Here is a 17,666-nt window from a genome sequence, read left to right as displayed (position 1 = left end):
ATATGATCGATTTTGACAAATAAATTTAAAATTTTGATTGAATAATTGTGAAACTACTTGTTATATATATATATATATATATATTCTCAATATGAGTATGATCTGACTCTACTAATAGAGATTGTACGTTGATCATGTCGATTTGTAATCTAAAAAACTAATTTTAATACTAAGCCACCAATAATTAGAATAGTAGTATTTATCACACGGTATTTGGCACCTAATGCATCCTACATCTATTATATTTATTATCTAACCGAATACATGGCCATAGTCTATAATGTCAAATTTAGTATTAGTTTATGAAAAATAATTTTTAAAAATTATATTAATTATCGAAGATTGCAGAAATCTTACTATTATTTGGAAATTATTATAACTTGATTTAATTGGTTAATAAAGTAGCCATGTTTGCTTGTATGGTCCACCTTGCAGATATATAACATCTGTTATGCTCTTGGTTTGGGATGTGATATATAATGATCAGCTTTAATTTAGATATTGAATAATTAACTAAGATCAGGATTCAACATGCAACATTTATTTCAGGATTGAAGCAAGAGATTGGCAAATGTCTCTCCTTGCCAAGCTAGGTCAAGGGAAGATATTTGGAACCATCACCAACTATGTGGCTGGGTGACATCGAAAACTATGAAATGAAAGCTTGCTAGATCTAAGTAATATTCATTACAGTTGGTCACCTCGCAAATCCTTCTATGATTCTGTTCAGCTACGTTCCACTTTGATAGCCGGTACATTGCAAAAGCACGGCTTTGATTTCTTCAGGTGGAACTCCAGGTCCATCCCTGCATTGCTAAGAACAAGCGGAACATATTTAGCTGATTAGTCCAAGGAACTAAATGGAATTAGCTCAATGTAAGAGGAGAGAGTAAGATGCTAGAAAAGCAAGCGACGACCTTTAGAATTATGGTGATGGAAAGTAGCTAACCTCAGCACGGAAAACATCGAGTGCAAGCCCATCGAAACAGCTGATGACTGCCTGTTGGACATCGAGACCGAGGCTTTCAAGTGCCCTCAAGGTGGAGAGCAATAGACCGGATCTCCGGCCACAAAACATGTGAATGTTCACTGCTTGACCCTCTCTTGCCCTAACTTCAACCTACACATACAACACATGCTAGCAAAATTTGCTTCAACATTTATCATCATTATTGCATCCACCACAGTTTATAGTTCTAAAATTACGCGGACAGCACAAAGGGTATTCAAAGATCTATCCATCTGGCAGGTTTATTTTCAAATTTGTTGTCAGATTAGGCCTATGTTTCAACTAGTTCAAATGTGGACAAGCAATCAAAATCAAAATCAAAACAAAAAATTGTTTCACCCACTCAAATATCACCAAAATTAATGATGTTTAAAAAATAACATTATAGAGAAATATGCAATGTACATATGGATTCATATTATAGTTAACAAATGACAACCTCACGGAGGTATTATTTCTATTTCTGAGCCTAATATAAGTACCAAGGACTTCCCAGCATATAATTGATGTGGGATAAACACACACCAATATGATTATCATATGACATGAATATACTCTTGATAGAGCCCACATGGACTCTCATGTGCTCTCCTTATCTAAGCATTGTCATCCAAGCCAAGTTAAGAGTTTAAATCCAATCAAATCCAAATCCAATCATAGATACAATGATGGATTCATGGTTGGTCTCAAAAGAGATCGTGCTATAGTGTTCCCTCATCTATACAGACAATAGGTTAGTTTATTCTGATATTATTTGTAACGATCTAAGATTCCATTTGAAAAGGCTAGTTAGAATATACCATGTGCGTTTCTCAGTATTTTATAAATACCCAAGATTTTTTCAACATATAAAAAGTATAGGACTAAGCACACCTGTATAGATCCTCAATACTATTTTATATACCACTCGTAGGACGAATCGTATTAGCAAACCCTTAGTTAATAGCTAATATGTGAGAGCATATGTTGGTGACATGTGAGAACCCATGTTAGTATATATTTAGTCATATATTACTTATATATTGAGAACATCTTGAATAATTATATAGAACCAAAAGAATCCAAATAATATCTTCCAACTAGTCATTTCAGATATGGCTCTAAATTATTATAAATAACATCAAAGTGAACCTGGTCTATATCCATGCGTGCCTAGGGGATATTACAGCATGGGCATTTTTAGGCCGACCACTGGCAGATCATGATATTTGTGATTAGATATTATCGAATTTAAGCTCTTAGCTTAACGATGAAAATTCAAGATCTAGATGAGTGGTATGTTGTGGGATGGGCTTTCCACTTGGACACCTGAAAGTTTATGGGCTGACTTCAAGGTTTAGCAGCATCTTCTTCACCAGCAATAGCACCTTGGCCAGTGAGACTAAGGTAGTCGTGGTCTGTGATTAACCAATTTCTACAATCAAAAGAGGGGGAAAAAGGCAGAAACGTCGTGGACTATGATTATCGAAAGAGGGGAAGAAAAAGGAAGAAAGAAAGCAAAGAAAAGAATGAAAAATAGAAGCTCGGATCTTAGGATAAGGATGCATGCGAGGCCATGTAGACCCAACATGATAAAAGATGGACTGAACCGAAGTCCCAGCACTCTGGAGCCACACTCCCAATCAGCATTTCTGAATCCAGATTCAGTTTTGTGAAGAGCCCTCATGTCTGAACCTAGTAAACATAGTCCTGACCAGCCTCATAACCAAAATATATTTGTTCCATACATACCTTAACCCGACCTCACACAGGTCAAGCTCTAGAATGCCCGAATCGAATTATAGCTGAGCTGGGTCTTGGTGAGAAGTAACCTTAAACCTGACCTGACCAATTTTTATCAAGCAGCCCTTCCAATAACCCGATTTATATAATAAAAGGGAAAAATAAGTTGGTAGGTAACTTCTCGATAGCAAGAACATACTAAATCTGACAATAGAGATTTTAGCAATCAAGAACCAAAAGGAGTAAGACATTTGCGTGGATGACCGAATGGAAATGAACTTACCCTTGGTGGTTGACTGGTGGGGCTTGTTAGACGAGAAGGCAGGGTGGGTGGTGTGGGTGCCAATGGGTGAAAGCTTGTCGTAGGTGGAGCGGATATTGAAGTACCGCAAGGTGTTGACTTGATTTCATTGTTAAGATCATTCATCCTCTGCAGAAGCTCCTTCAAATACGCGATTGCATCTCCAAGAATAGAAGCTCTATCCATCTGTCAAGGCAAGGAGGAAACATTAAACCTATATACCTTCCACACGAAATTATCAAGGGCAACAGCACGGCTACATATAGTGTTACAGAACAACATTATAATCGGTAGTAAAAAAGTTGCCATCACCATCTAAGTGGATGTCTTGTATACTGATGACAGAATATGATCACAAAAATCTACAGGGGATTTCCTAACACAGTGGTAGTAGTATGTGCGTATTCTAGCTTACTGAGCCTTGAGACTGGTTTCAACCCAAAGAAAAAAGGAAAAAAGAAGATATAAAGGACAGAGATGTACCAGAGGGAAGGAGAAGAAGGAGAGAGGAGTGGGAGATCTGGATGCCAAGTATTATAATTCAAAGGAAAAAAAAGGCCATCATATTCAGTAATGATTAACTGAAGCAAAAAATCTAACAACTAATAACCAACACCAACAATCCAAACACATCAAATAGTGTGAAAGCAGCAGGAGTGCTAGATCTGTAAAATATAGGTCAATGCCCACATTATCTGCTCCCATCTGTTGCACAGGCTCCACTGACCCTAAGAGCGGTTCCCACATAAACAAAACAAGGGACATGTGGAGCTGACGGAAGTGCACAAATAAGTGCATGTAAACATAAAACTGCTCAAAAACATGTCCTCTCAGATGGATCCAATCTTTTAGCTTGCTTAATATTTCAAATATAGAATAGGTGTCGTGGATAGAAACACTAACGACCAGATGGAAACTGCATAAAAGTCTTCTAAACAAAAAGAAACTGACTATTTCTTTATTTCACCACATATCGGGAGAAAAAAAGAGAGGACATTTTACAAAGAAATATTTATCAAGTCAGCTACAACTTCACCCTCAATTCATAAAACAATCAGGTATACAAACAATACAAAGCAACTGACTGCTGCCATGAACAAATCATACCACATGGTAAATTTTAGCGGCAAGATAAACTGTTCCAATGTAATATAAGAACCTAGAGTCAGATTCACCAGAAATTGACTAAAGGGTAAACAGTCAAGATGAGCAGCCAGCTGCTATGGCCAGCATCATCAAGTGCTGCATAAGAGTGAGCCTGTGAGTAATTCAGTGATAATCAAAGTAGAAGCTATATGTTGTTCACTGTTAAGAATTGGCTCATCACATCTAAGAGGTGTTCAAGGTAATGCTTGGCCATGGTATATGTTACAGCGGTTACCGTGAGTATCTCGGATCAGCGTGCCAATCATGGGATATCTCAGGTCTTCAAGCTATCACGAAACCGCTGACTTAAGGCAGAATCATATACAGTGCAGAGCAGCTTATGTCTGATCTATCGTATGATCTGCCTGGTGCACTCCGTTGCCTTAGCAGATCGATGCCTTAGTATGTGGGCTGTCCCTGTTATCACAACCGACTCACTTCATAATGTACGCGACAGCTATCCACCCCGAGTGGATAGACTCAGACGTAACAAACTTTTCTAATCTCGCGGGAGTGATTGAGGGCTGAAATATCTCGCCCATTATAGCATATTGAACAGCTCTACAATCTGAAATCTCACAATCTTTATACAGCTGTGTGACCAGCTGTTCGACAGCCTTCTATATAAGCAACCAAAGTCCCGATGATCAGAGTAAGCCAATCAATCCCTCTCAGAGAACTCGTTGCTGCTCCTATTATTCTCTAAATCTGACTTGAGCATCAGAGGATCCTCGTCAGAGCGAAAACCTCCAGTTTGGACTTTTTTTGCAGGTCACTCCAATGCCAACATTCCAGCATGAGGCTCAACCGCCTTTTCTCCGATCTCGATCGAATCAAGCAGCAATAGATAGAAGAAGAAAGTAATCTTCATTATGCCTCCAAAACGAGCATCATCTCAGCTCTTCAATGCCACCGCCTCTTGCCGAGCAGAGAGCAAAGCCAACAGTCAAGTGCAGCAACTAGTGATTGGGACTCCCTCGGCAGCCCAACCAGTACTAGTCACGATGGATCAATTCAACTTGCTCTTCCAACAGGTCTAAAACTTGACGACCGCCATTCAGGTGGTCCAGACTATTGTGGCACCTCCCCCAACGACGCTGCAGCCTGCTCAGACTGTCTCTGCACCTCCTTCAGTGGTGCAATCGGTGGCCTTCTTGGTGGCACCATCGATGCCTCCCATGATGGTGCCCCCACCGAATCTGATTCCACACTCGACACCTCAACTACCACCACGGCCAGAGTTGCGTATGCCTCCTCAAAGCCTGGAGAGGAGACACACTCATCAGAGCCTTTCCAGGGCCCAACAGCCGACCAAACGGGGAACTCCTAGCCCATGATCGGGGTATGATTTAACCCTTGATCGCCATTCTCCACAGCATTCTGAGGCCTGCACTGCTCGAGATCTTGATATCGAAAGGTGGTTCCAGGAGCTCAACAAATAAATGAAAAAGAGGATTGAGAATGCATTCAACAATAACCACTCCTCGGTGCAACCCTACAAGGAATTTAATAGTAAGCCACCAATCATCCTAAGGATAGTGTAGGAGCCACTCCCTCGGCACTTCAAGCTATCTCAACTAGAGGTCTACGATGAGACCGCCGACCCTGTCGACCACTTGAAAATCTTCAAGGTGGCAATGCTCCTCCAGGGAGCATCTGATGCGATCCTCTGTCGAGCGTTTCCTTCGACTCTCAAAAGAATGGCTCGACAGTGGTACTCAAGTTTGAAGCCGGCTTCCATCCACTCCTTCAAAGATCCATGCTGATCCTTCGTTAGCCACTTTGTCAGCAGCCGACGGCAATAGAAGTGGTCCGACTACCTCCACACCATCAAACAGGAGGGCGAGTCAATCCATGCTTATGTCAACTATTTCAACGCGGTGACTCTGGAGGTCTGTGATCTGGATCAGTCGACCGCGATGGCCGTAATGATGGACAACCTACTGAGGAACAACTTGAAGAAGTCATTGACCAAGGCTTATCCCCAGGATTTTTCGAACATGTTTGCCCGTGCGGAGAAGTATACCCGCATGGAAGAGGCCTTTGTAGAAGAGATCCTGCCAGTTCTATTATAGTAGGATAGAATAAAGAGCGCTCTCCAAGATGGGAGGGGAGAAACCACCAATGCTTCCGGTCTCCATTCCAGAGGTGGAGGAACGGAGACCAAAATCGTCAATCTCAAAGTCCTCAAAGAAGAGATCAGCGATCCTCACCCCTCGGGCATTATAATAATTATACGTCCTTAACTATTTTCAGGGAGGAGGTATTGATGGAGGTTCAGATCGAGCTGCTCCTGCCTCCACAGATGCAGACGAAACCAGAGCACCATCGTGACCCAAATAAGTATTGTCTCTATCATTGTGACCACGGTCACAATACTGAAGATTATCTGCAGCTCCAACATGAGATAAAGAAGCTTGTCAGGTAGGAAAGACTGAACCATTTCATCTGGAGGGTGGCACCTCAACGTCAACTGTTGCTCCTTAGATTGATTTTGATGATTACAAAGCAGTTGAAGGGGTACCAATGTTTTCTCACTTGAAAAAGCATTATTGCTCTTCAGGGGCAAAATTGTATTTTTATCAAAACCCTGATTTGATAGTATCAAATGATAGAACAAAATATTTGTGATCCAATGGTGAAAATTTTATTGATTTTGGACTTGTATGTTGAAAGATATGCATAATTAAAATTCATGAGTCGACCCATGAGTCGACTCATAGCACATGAGATGACTGGCACGCTGAAAATCCTGACCGGCACTGTCTTGGCACTCCCTGTGAGTCGACTCAATGAGTCGACCCCCAAGGCATAAGTCGACTCATGAGTCGACCTCTGCGGATCTTTTTACCAGTTTTACAGAACCTCGGATCCTGCTCGATTCTGTGATGTTTTCCACAGAGGTCGACCCCAAGGCATGAGTCGACTCATGAGTCGACCCCTGTGACGAAATTTTTCCGCAACGGCTAGTTTTTAACCCATTTTAAATGCTTTTAATGCTCATTTAATGCAGTCTAACGGCTCTTTTTCAGTCTAGAATGATTTCCTCTATTTCTTAAAGCTATAAAAGAAACAAAAATGTGGGAATCAAGGAGAGTATCCAAGTAGAGAGATTTTGAAAAAGAGATTTCAAGCCAACGTTTCAGCCCTAAGCAAGAGCTCATTCAAATCTTTCAAGAAGCCTTTACTCCAAGCTCACCAACTCCTCAAATGCACTTTGAAGTCTCCATCCACCTTGAGAAAATCCAAAAAGGGTCTTCTTCTTTTAAGTAAAGTGTATTTAAAGTTATATTCGCTCATTGAAGGAGCTTTTCTTTGTGCTTAATTGTGCTATAAATTGTTATACTCAGTTTGAGTGATTGGTTTTGTTTTGGAAGAGTTACAAAACAAGGAAAGGTTGATCCGAACCTTGAATCGGAGTGTATAGGATTGGCTTGTACCCGAAAAATAAGTGAACTAGCTTGGGATAGCTAGAGTCAGAGTTTTCGATGTTTGTATTCGGGTTGAATACAAGATTAGTGGATTGAAATTTCCAAGTAGGAGCTTGGAGAGTGGATGTAGGTGCAAGGTTGGCATCGAACCACTATAAATCCTTTTGTTTGGTGTGTGTCTAATTGCTCTTCTTTATCTCTTCATTATTTTCTTGCATTCTTGCTCTTGCTCTTGCTATTAGCCTTGAATTAATTCTACTCACTCTATCTATTTAGCTTTATCAAACATTTCTCATAAGTCATTAGTAAAGCTTAAAATTTTTAGAAACCCAATTCACCCCCCCCTCTTGGGTTGCATAGCTGGGCAACAAGTGGTATCAGAGCCCGGTGCTCTAGCCCTTCTTTGATCTAAACAATCAAAGAGCCAAAGATCTATGGCAACCCATGTCGGCACTTCTCTAGCCGAGGGGCAAACCACCAACCGACCTCCACTTTTCAATGGGTCTAATTACACCTATTGGAAAGCTCGGATGAAAATATTCATTCAAGCACTCGACTATGATATGTGAAGTATCATAGTGAACGGTCCTCACACACCTACTAAAATTATAGATGGTGAGGAATCAACCAAACCCGAGAAAGAATGGGATGAGGTTGATAAGAAGATGGCCCAATTAAATGCTAAAGCAATGAATGTTCTTTATTGTGCTCTTGATGCTAACGAATTTAATCGCATTTCTACTTGCTCATCTGCTAAAGAAATATGGGATAGGTTAGAAATAACCCATGAGGGAACCAATCAAGTAAAGGAGTCTAAAATCAACATGCTTGTGCATAAATATGAATTGTTTAAAATGGAGCATGATGAGTCCATAACTGGAATGTTTACTCGCTTTACTGATATTATTAATGGTTTAAAGAGTCTTGGCAAGTCCTATACTAACAGTGAGCTTGTAAGAAAGATTCTCAGGTCCTTACCAAGAACTTGGGAAGCCAAAGTGACTGCCATTCAAGAAGCTAAGGACTTGAACATTCTACCCTTGGAAGAGCTTCTAGGATCATTGATGACTCATGAGCTGAGCATGAAGCAGCATCAAGAGGAAGAAGTCAAAAAGAAAAGAACCATTGCCCTCAAATCCACAGCTCCACCAGATGAAGAAACTGATGACACTGAAGACGAAGAACAGGATGAAGAAATGGCACTCATTACCCGAAGATTCAAGAAATTTTTGAGAAAAAGAAAACAGGGGATAAGGAAGAGGCCATTCACAAAAGGAGAACAGAGCAAAGAAAAAGAGAAAGACCAACCCCTTATCTGTTACGAATGCAAGAAGCTGGGACACTTCAAATCTGAATGCCCACAATTGAAGAAAGGTCCCAAGAAGTACAAGAAGAAGGCCATGATGGCCACTTGGAGTACGAGTGATGACTCAAACTCCGATGAAGAAAACTCAACCGAACAAGCCAACCTGTGCCTTATGGCACACGAAAATGAGGTAATTTCTGAAACTCCTAGTGACTTTACATTTGAAGAATTACATGAAGCTTTCTATGATTTAATTGATGAATTAAAGAAATTAGGAATGAAGAACAAAGAGCTAAAATTGAAAAATCAATCTTTATTGAAACAAACTGAAAACATTTCAATTGAGAAATCCACCCTGCTTCAAGAAAATCAAAGCTTAAAGAATGAAATTGCCAAGCTAAAATCAATAGTAGATGTTGGTGCAAAAATCCGCTTGCGCCGGAGAAGCTGGAGTCGAGGAAGTCGCGGTCACCGTCGGGACCTGCAAAGGAAGTCTAAATCGGAGGTGGGGTTGCTCCGGCAAGATCCTCCGATGCTCAAGTCAGTTCTCTGCCTCAACAAGAATGGAGTGCTCGAACGAAAATTTAGCAGAGTTTTTAGATGAAAGATGAGAGCTTATCGAATAACGTAACTGGGTTTTCCTTTTATAGACGGAGAGGGCAACAGATTGATAGCGATGCCTGTAACCATCTGGTAGTGGGCCGCCCAGAGTCAGGAGGAATTTATTGCAGAGAGTAGTGGAGCGGGGTCGTGGCTATTATCGTGGCTTGCCACGCGGGATCAGTTACGGAGAGTGGAGCGGCGTCCGCTGTCGTGACTCATCTGGGGGTGGTGGAATCGCACAGGATCCGCCGCAGGGAGTGGAGCAGAATCATGGCCGTTAATACAGCCTGTCAGGGAGTAATGGGGTCGCGTAGGGTCCGCCGCAGGGAGTGGAGCAGTGTTGTCCGTTATTGTGGCCCGCCAGGGGGTCCAGACTTGTCGGTCGGAGCTTGGTTGGAGTCGGTAGCGAGGTCCGACACCCGTAGAAGCCCGGACGAAGTCTACTTGCAGTTGGAGTCGTGGGCAGGGTCCGACTCCCGTAGGAGTCCGGTCGGAGTCCTCCTGGAGTTGAAGTCGCGGGCGGAGCCCGGCTCCCGTAGGAGTCCGGGCGGAGTCCCCTGCAATCAAAATCAGGTGCGAAGTCTGGCTCCCGTAGGAGTCCGGACGGAGTCTACTTGCGGTTGAAGTTGTCGGCGGAGTCCGGCTCCCGTAGGAGTCCGGACGATGTCTGTCTGCAGTCGTTGGAGTCGAGGACGAAGTCCGGCTCCCGTAAAAGTCTGGGCGGAGTCTTCCTGCAATTAAAGTCAAAGGCGAAGTCCGGCTCCCGTAGGAGTCCGGGCGGAGTCCTTCTACAGTTGAAGTTGTGATGGAGCCCGCTCCCGTAGGAGTCCGGTCGGAGTCCTCTGGAGTTGAAGTCGCGGGCGGAGCCCGGCTCCCGTAGGAGTCCGGGCGGAGTCTCCTGCAATCAAAATCAGGTGCGAAGTCCAGCTCCCGTAGGAGTCCGGACGGAGTCTACTTGCGGTTGAAGTTGTCGGTGGAGTCCGGCTCCCGTAGGAGTCCGGACGAAGTCTGTCTGCAGCCGTTGGAGTCGAGGACGAAGTCCGGCTCCCGTAGGAGTCCGGGCGGAGTCTTCCTGCAATTAAAGTCAAAGGCGAAGTCTGGCTCCCGTAGGAGTCCGGGCGGAGTCCTTCTGCAGTTGAAGTTGGCGATGGAGCCCGGCTCCCGTAGGAGTCCGGGCGGAGTCCTCCTGCAATTGAAATTAGGTGCGAAGTCCGGCTCCCGTGGGAGTCCGAACGGATCTTACCGGCAGTTGAAGTTGGCGATGGAGCTCGACTCCTGTAGGAGTCCGGACGAAGTCTGTCTGCAGCCGTTGGAGTCGAGGACGAAGTCCGACTCCCGTAGGAGTCCGGGCGGAGTCTTCCTACAATTAAAGTCAAAGGCGAAGTCCGGCTCCCGTAGGAGTCCGGGCGGAGTCCTTCTGCAGTTGAAGTTGGCGATGGAGCCCGACTCCCGTAGGAGTCCGGGCGGAGTCCTCCTGCAATTGAAGTTAGGTGCGAAGTCTGGCTCTCGTGGGAGTCCGGACGGATCTTACCGACGGTTGAAGTTGGCGATGGAGCTCGGCTCCCGTAGGAGTCCGGACGAAGTCTGTCTGCAGCCGTTGGAGTCGAGGACGAAGTCCGGCTCCCGTAGGAGTCCGGGCGGAGTCTTCCTGCAATTAAAGTCAAAGGCGAAGTCCGGCTCCCGTAGGAGTCCGGGCAGAGTCCATCTGCAGTTGAAGTTGGCGATGGAGCCCGGCTCCCGTAGGAGTCCGGTCGGAGTCCTCCTGGAGTTGAAGTCGCGGGCGGAGCCCGGCTCCCGTAGGAGTCCGGGCGGAGTCCTCCTGGAGCCGATTCTGCGAGGACTTCAGCTGTGGATATTTTATACCCAACACCAGTCCCCCTACTTCCGAGTTTGAATTTTGAACGAAGGAAGTACAGAGAGGTGGGCACAGCCGAAACCGTCCCCTCGAATCCTGCGCACTGCCCCCCCAAATATTTTGGCATTAAATGTGCGCACATCAGAGCCCTTTTTTCGGTTAAGGCGACCTGAAGAGTCTTTTCGAAACTCCCGCCGAAACGTGATCCCAAGCATCGCGCTACAGAAATTTGCGAACAGTCAATCCTCGATAGCGGCGAGTGGGACACGGCGTGGCATGCACCAGTTGGCCTAGGGACACCCGCTGTCATAACCGCGCTAAGATCCGTTGGCTATTTAAACCCCTACTTTTCCTTCGGGGCTTCATCCTGCCGAGAGAACGGCAACTTTCTTTCGTCTGAGAGCCTAGCTACTCAGCCACTTCCTCCGCACCGGTCCTTGCCGTCTTCGGCCCCTCGATTCTTCTCTAAGGGGTTCCGACGTCATGTCCTCCACCCCGGAGGCCATCCTCGAAGGGATGTCTAGGGCTTGGAGAAGGCGAGGAGGAGAACAGCGGCCGGTGAGTTCTCCGGTCATCAAGTGGCCGCTGAGGATCCCCGTCGTTTCAAAGGGGGCTCAAGGAAGAATTTCTTCAACAACAGGGGTTTAATAACGGGGGCTGCCGGTAAAGGTGTTCTGCCCGAGAATTTCGGAGTAGCAAGGCGGGGTGATACCGGTCAAGAGGGCAGAGCTGTCGTCACAAGCTGTGGCGGGATCCTTGACACCGTCGGAGCCGAGGGACCAGAAGCGGTCGACATCGACGGTGGGGCAGTAAAACTTGTTGCGGGGGCAGTGAAAGTAGCGCATGCCGACCTTGCCGGAGCGTTTTGGACGGTGGCTACCACGGAGTATTCGGTGATGACGCATATCTCTGGCACCACCGTTGCCCCCAGGGTGACTCCGGTTCTTCTTGAAACAGGTCTTCATCGCCGCTGCCGTTGCCCTTACCGCCCCCGGAAATCTATCCCATCCTTTTCCCCCTGAGGTTGGGACTTCGGAGGTGGGGCGAAGCAAGGCAGGGCGAAAGCCGATAGGCCCGCCACACGCACTGGACACGAAATGGGAAGAGAAGTTTGCAGCTTGAAGCGGCTTCCGGTGTATCCTTTCCAAACCGTGTTCTCGATATCGTCGATGATGTATTTATTTTTTTTTCTGGCCCACCGGGTCTTGTAACATACACCTTGTTGGTTGAAAAATGAAAAGGAGATTTTGTTACCTCGTCTGCATCTTGCATCGAATAGTCGTCTGTCGAACTTCTTTATTCTTCTTTCTTCTCTCTTCCTCCTTTTCTTCTTTTCTTTTTCACGTCATCTTAAGGTCATCTACGACCTCTTTTATTCGTGTAGGATTGTTATTTGCCGAGCTCCTTTTCGACTTTTACGCCGTTCGAAGATACCCGGTTGTCATTTTTCCGTCAATGGCTGCAGGCTCGCTTGGGGCCATTCGGGCCTGGGGTCCCTCCTAGGGCTTGAATTCGGGGATCCGAGCTTCTGTCACCCTAAGTAAGTCATCCTATTTTGTGTCGAAAACTTCCTCAAGAGCTGGGACTCCCGATGGCAGCCCCAGTCCTTGCGGTGATAGAGTTTTCTATACCTCGACCGCTGTCCGCTTTCCAATCGTAGCTGTCATGGTCCGTTGCCTTCCTTTTTCCTTTTTGCCCGAAATTTTTTTCCGCTGAAGTCAAGGCGAAGTTCGGCTCCTGTGGGAGTCTGGACGGAACCCTCTTGTGATTGGAGTCGTGGGCGGAGCCCGGCTCCCGTAGGAGTCCGGGTGGAGTCTTCCTTGGCGTCGTGGATGGAGCCCGGCTCCCGTAGGAGTCCGGGTGGAGTCTTCCTTGGTATCGTGGATGGAGCCCGGCTCCCGTAGGAGTCCGGGTGGAGTCTTCCTTGGCGTCGTGGACGGAGCCCGGCTCCCGTAGGAGTCAGGGCAATGTCTTCCTGCAATCAAAGTCATAGGCGAAGTCCGGCTCCCGTAGGAGTCCGAACAAAGCTTACCGGCAGTTGCTGTTGTCGGCGGAGTCCGGCTCCCGTAGGAGTCCGGACAAAGCTTACCGGCAGTCGAGGTTGGCGACGGAGCCCAGCTCCCGTAGGAGTCCGGGCGGAGTTGTCTTGTAGTCGATGTCGGCGATGGAGCCCGGCTCCCGTAGGAGTCCGGGCGGAGTTGGCTTCTTGCTGAGAACTTCGGCTGAGGGTATTTTATACCCAACACCCCTCCATCCGATCTAAATGGAATCGGGCCTTCGACTTTGCTCAAGTTAGGGCGAGGTTCTCCTCCTGTCCCTAATAGGGCTGTGGGGACACATATGGGCATTGTAGGGCCTCTCCCCCCATCCGGTCTAAATGGAATCGGGCCTTCGACTTTGCTCAAGTTAGGGCGAGGTTCTCCTCCTATCCCTAACAGGACTGTGGGGGCACATATGGGCATTTAGGACCTCTCCCCCATCCGGTCTAAATAGAACCGGGCCTTCGACTTTGCTCAAGTTAGGACGAGGTTCTCCTCCTGTCCCTAACAGGGCTGTGGGGGCACATATGGGCGTTGTAGGGCCTCTCCCCCCATCCGGTCTAAATGGAACCGGGCCTTCGACTTTGCTCAAGTTAGGGCGAGGTTCTCCTCCTGTCCCTAACAGGGCTGTGGGGGCACATATGGGTGTTGTAGGGCCTCTCCCCCCATCCGGTCTAAATGGAACCGGGCCTTCGACTTTGCCGGGACGACGTTCTCCTTTCGCTTCTGACACAGTTTGTGCGAATTATTCAAAGACATACAGGTATGCAACTTTCAATTAGAATGAAGTTATTGGTAGTACACCCATAAGTTTTCCGAGTTCCACGGTCGCGGGAGGTCGGCTCCTCCGAGTTCCTTAAGATAATAAGTTTCTAGTCGGACTACTTCTTTGACTTCATACGGTCCTTCCCAGTTTGGGGTGAGTTTCCCCCGGTCCTGAGGTTGCGAGACAGCAGCTCGTCGAAGCACTAGGTCTCCTGCTTTAAAGGCTTTGTTCTTGACAAGGGCGTTGTAATATCGAGCAACTTTTTGTCTGTAGGCTGCCATTCGAACCTGAGCGATCTCCCATCTTTCTTCCAGCAGGTCGAGGTTGGCTCTAAGACTTTGTGAATTTTGATGTTCGTCGAATGCCACGACTCGTGCCGACGGGAGTTTAAGCTCGATTGGGATGACGGCTTCCGTACCGAAGGCTAAAGCAAAGGGGGTCTCCCCCGTAGGTAACCTCTGGGTAGTTCGATACGCCCATAGCACATGATAAAGCTCGTCCGCCCAAGTTCTTGTCTTAATCCCCTGCAAAAGGGTTCTGTTAGTCACCTCAGCTTCGCCGTTCGCCTGGGGATGGGCTACTGATGTGAAGTTATGGGAGATGTTTAGATCTTCACAGAATTCGATGAATTTTGCTCCCGCGAATTGCCGTCCATTATCAGTGATTAGGGTTCTAGGCAAACCGAACCTGCACACGATCGATTTCCAGACGAAATCTTGCACTTTCGCTTCTGTGATTTTCGCTAGTGGTTCGGCTTCAACCCATTTGGTGAAGTAGTCGATCGCTACAAGGAGGAACTTCCTTTGTCCAGATGCCATGGAAAACGGGCCAAAGATATCCATCCCCCATTGTGCAAAAGGCTATGGGGCGCTCAAGGGTGTGAGCTCGGTGGTGGGCTGTCTCTGGACGTTGGCGTATCTCTGGCATCGATCATACTTTTTGACATATTCAATCGAATCATGATGCATCGTTGGCCAGTAATATCCTTGGCGGAGCAACTTGTGGGATAAAGATCTAGCTCCCAAATGGTTTCCGCAAATTCCTTCATGTACTTCCCACAAGGCGTAGTCAGCTTCCGAGGGCCGGAGACATTTTAAGAGGGGTAAAGAGTATGATCTTTTGTACAATTTGCCCTCATAAAGGATGTACCGGGAGGCTTGATTTTGGAGCTTTCGAGCCTCCTTCACGTCCTGGGGGAGAACTCCATCTCTGAGATAGGTTATCAGTGGGTCGATCCAGCTGGACTCGTGGTCGATCTCCATTACGGACCGCGATTCTTCTGTACTCGGGTGCTTCAGAACTTCAAAGAGAACGCCTTTGGGCAACTCGGATGGAGCCAACGTTGCCAGCTTGGAGAGAAGGTCGGCTCTAGTATTCTCCAACCTTGGAATCTGCCTAATGTCGAATCTGCTAAAGGTGGGGGTAAGCTCCTTTACTTTCTCAAGATATTTGGCCATACTGTCCTCCCGCGCTTCATAACTCCTGCTGACTTGCCCCACCACTAGTTGAGAGTCACTGTGTACCCGGAGTTGACCTATTCTCAGATCTTTGGCGATCCTTAGTCCTGCGATCAGAGCTTCATATTCCGCTCCATTATTTGTTGCGGGAAACTCGAAACGCAGGGCGTACTCCGCGATGACCCCCTCTGGACTGACCAAAATCAGGCCTGCGCCTGCTCTTGACATGTTGGAAGATCCATCCACATAGAGGGTCCAAAAGCGATCGGAGGGATTAGCCTCTTTGTTGGGGGAGTTCGGTTGGGACTTCAGGTCGTCACCTTTGCTTTGTTCAAGTTCAGCCTCCTCTGGGATGGTACACTCTACTATGAAATCTGCCAGTATTTGGGCCTTCACTGCTGGCCTGGGTCGATAATTGATGTCGAATTCTGTGAGCTCGATCACCCATTTCGCCATCCTCCCAGAGGTATCTGCCCGGTGCAGGACCGCCTTGATTGGTTGGTCGGTAAGTAGTGTCACGGTGTGCCCTTGAAAGTAGGGTCGGAGCCTCCGAGCTGCAATCAACAAGGCGTAAGTCAGTTTTTCTAATTTTGTGTACCTGGTCTCGGCGTCCCTCAGCGCACGACTAATGTAGTAGACTGGTCGCTGGACTTTCATTTCTTCTTTGACAAGGACGGCCGCGAGGGCCATGGGAGAGACCGCTAGGTATAAAAATAGTTCCTCCCCAGGTTCAGGCTTTGCCAACAGTGGGGGTGAGCTAAGGTAGCTTTTTAACTCTTCGAACGCCTGTTGGCACTCAGAGGTCCAACAGAAGTTCTTCGGCTGCTTGAGGGTTTGAAAGAAGGGCAAGCACCGTTCGGCCGACCTCGCGACGAAGCGATTAAGAGCCGCTATCCTCCCTGTGAGGCGCTGAACCTCTTTGATCGACTTTGGGGCGGTCATTTCCTGGATGGCGCAAATTTTCTCTGGATTGGCCTCAATCCCGCGCCCTGATACCATGAAGCCCAGGAACTTTCCTGAGGTTACTCCGAAAGCGCATTTAGTTGGGTTCAGCTTCATTCTATACTTTCAGAGAGCGTCAAAGGTCTCCTCGAGGTCGGCGACATGATTTCTGGAAGACTTGCTTTTTACGAGCATATCGTCCACGTAGACCTCCATGTTTTGGCCGATCTGCTCTTTGAAGATTTTGTTCACCAACCGTTGGTAGGTTGCGCCCGCATTCTTGAGGCCGAAAGGCATGACCCTGTAACAGTAAAGGCCGCGATTAGTGATGAAAGCTGTCTTTTCTTCATCTTCCGATGCCATTCTAATTTGATTATAGCCGGAGAACGCGTCCATAAAGGTGAGGAGCTCATGGCCTGAGGTCGCGTCCACCAGTTGGTCGATTCTGGGAAGGGGGTAGCTGTCCTTTGGACAAGCCTTATTCAGCTTTTTGAAGTCTATGCACATCCTCCACTTGCCGTTTGCTTTTTTGACCAGAACAACATTGGAAATCCAATCAGGATAATTGACTTCCTTAATGAATCCGGCCTTGAGGAGCTTGTCCACTTCCTCGGCTATCGCCTTCTGCCTCTTCGGGGCATGACTCTGGATTTTTTCTTTCGTCGATCGATGCTTTGGATTGACGGTCAGATGATGCTCCATGACTTCCATGTCAATCCCCGGTATGTCTGCTGGAACCCAAGCGAAAACGTCCGCATTTCTTCGTAGAAAATCAATAAGACGCGTCCGCACCTCCTCCCCCAGGTTGGAGCCAATTAGCGCCACATGCTCCGCGTTCCCATCATTCAAAGGGATTGGTACCAGATCTTCGATTGGGCCACCCCTTTCTTCGGTGAGGTCATCGCGAGCATCTAGTCCATCGACGGGACAGGGGTCAGCCTGATCGCTTCTTTGCAAGGCGATGTTGTAGCAGTGTCTGGCCAGGACTTGGTCTCCCCGGACCTCTCCGATCCCCTGGTTGGTGGGGAACTTCAACTTCAAATGGTAGGTCGAAACGACAGCTCGGAGAGCATTGAGGCCGGGTCGGCC

At 47.1% G+C, this 17,666-nt stretch overlaps 1 protein-coding gene across 1 annotated transcript in view; it reads right to left on the bottom strand.

Moving 5' to 3' along the window:
• Window positions 1–539: 539 nt before the first annotated feature.
• Window positions 540–17,666, bottom strand: part of LOC105034895 (transcription factor ICE1) — a 50,469-nt gene continuing 33,342 nt past the window's right edge. Inside the window, exons 2-4 of the mRNA XM_010910213.3 lie at window positions 3,015–3,218; window positions 950–1,120; window positions 540–814 (exon numbers count right to left, since the gene is read on the bottom strand). Of these exons, the coding sequence (XP_010908515.3) occupies window positions 731–814; window positions 950–1,120; window positions 3,015–3,218 (459 nt within the window). The 3' untranslated portion in view covers window positions 540–730. The remainder of the gene's footprint in view (window positions 815–949; window positions 1,121–3,014; window positions 3,219–17,666) is intronic.

The sequence above is a fragment of the Elaeis guineensis genome, chromosome 7 (genome assembly GCF_000442705.2).
Source record: "Elaeis guineensis isolate ETL-2024a chromosome 7, EG11, whole genome shotgun sequence".
NCBI lineage: Eukaryota > Viridiplantae > Streptophyta > Magnoliopsida > Arecales > Arecaceae > Elaeis > Elaeis guineensis.
The sequence above is the reverse complement of the archived record's forward strand: the minus strand, read 5'-3'. Positions and strand labels throughout refer to the sequence as shown.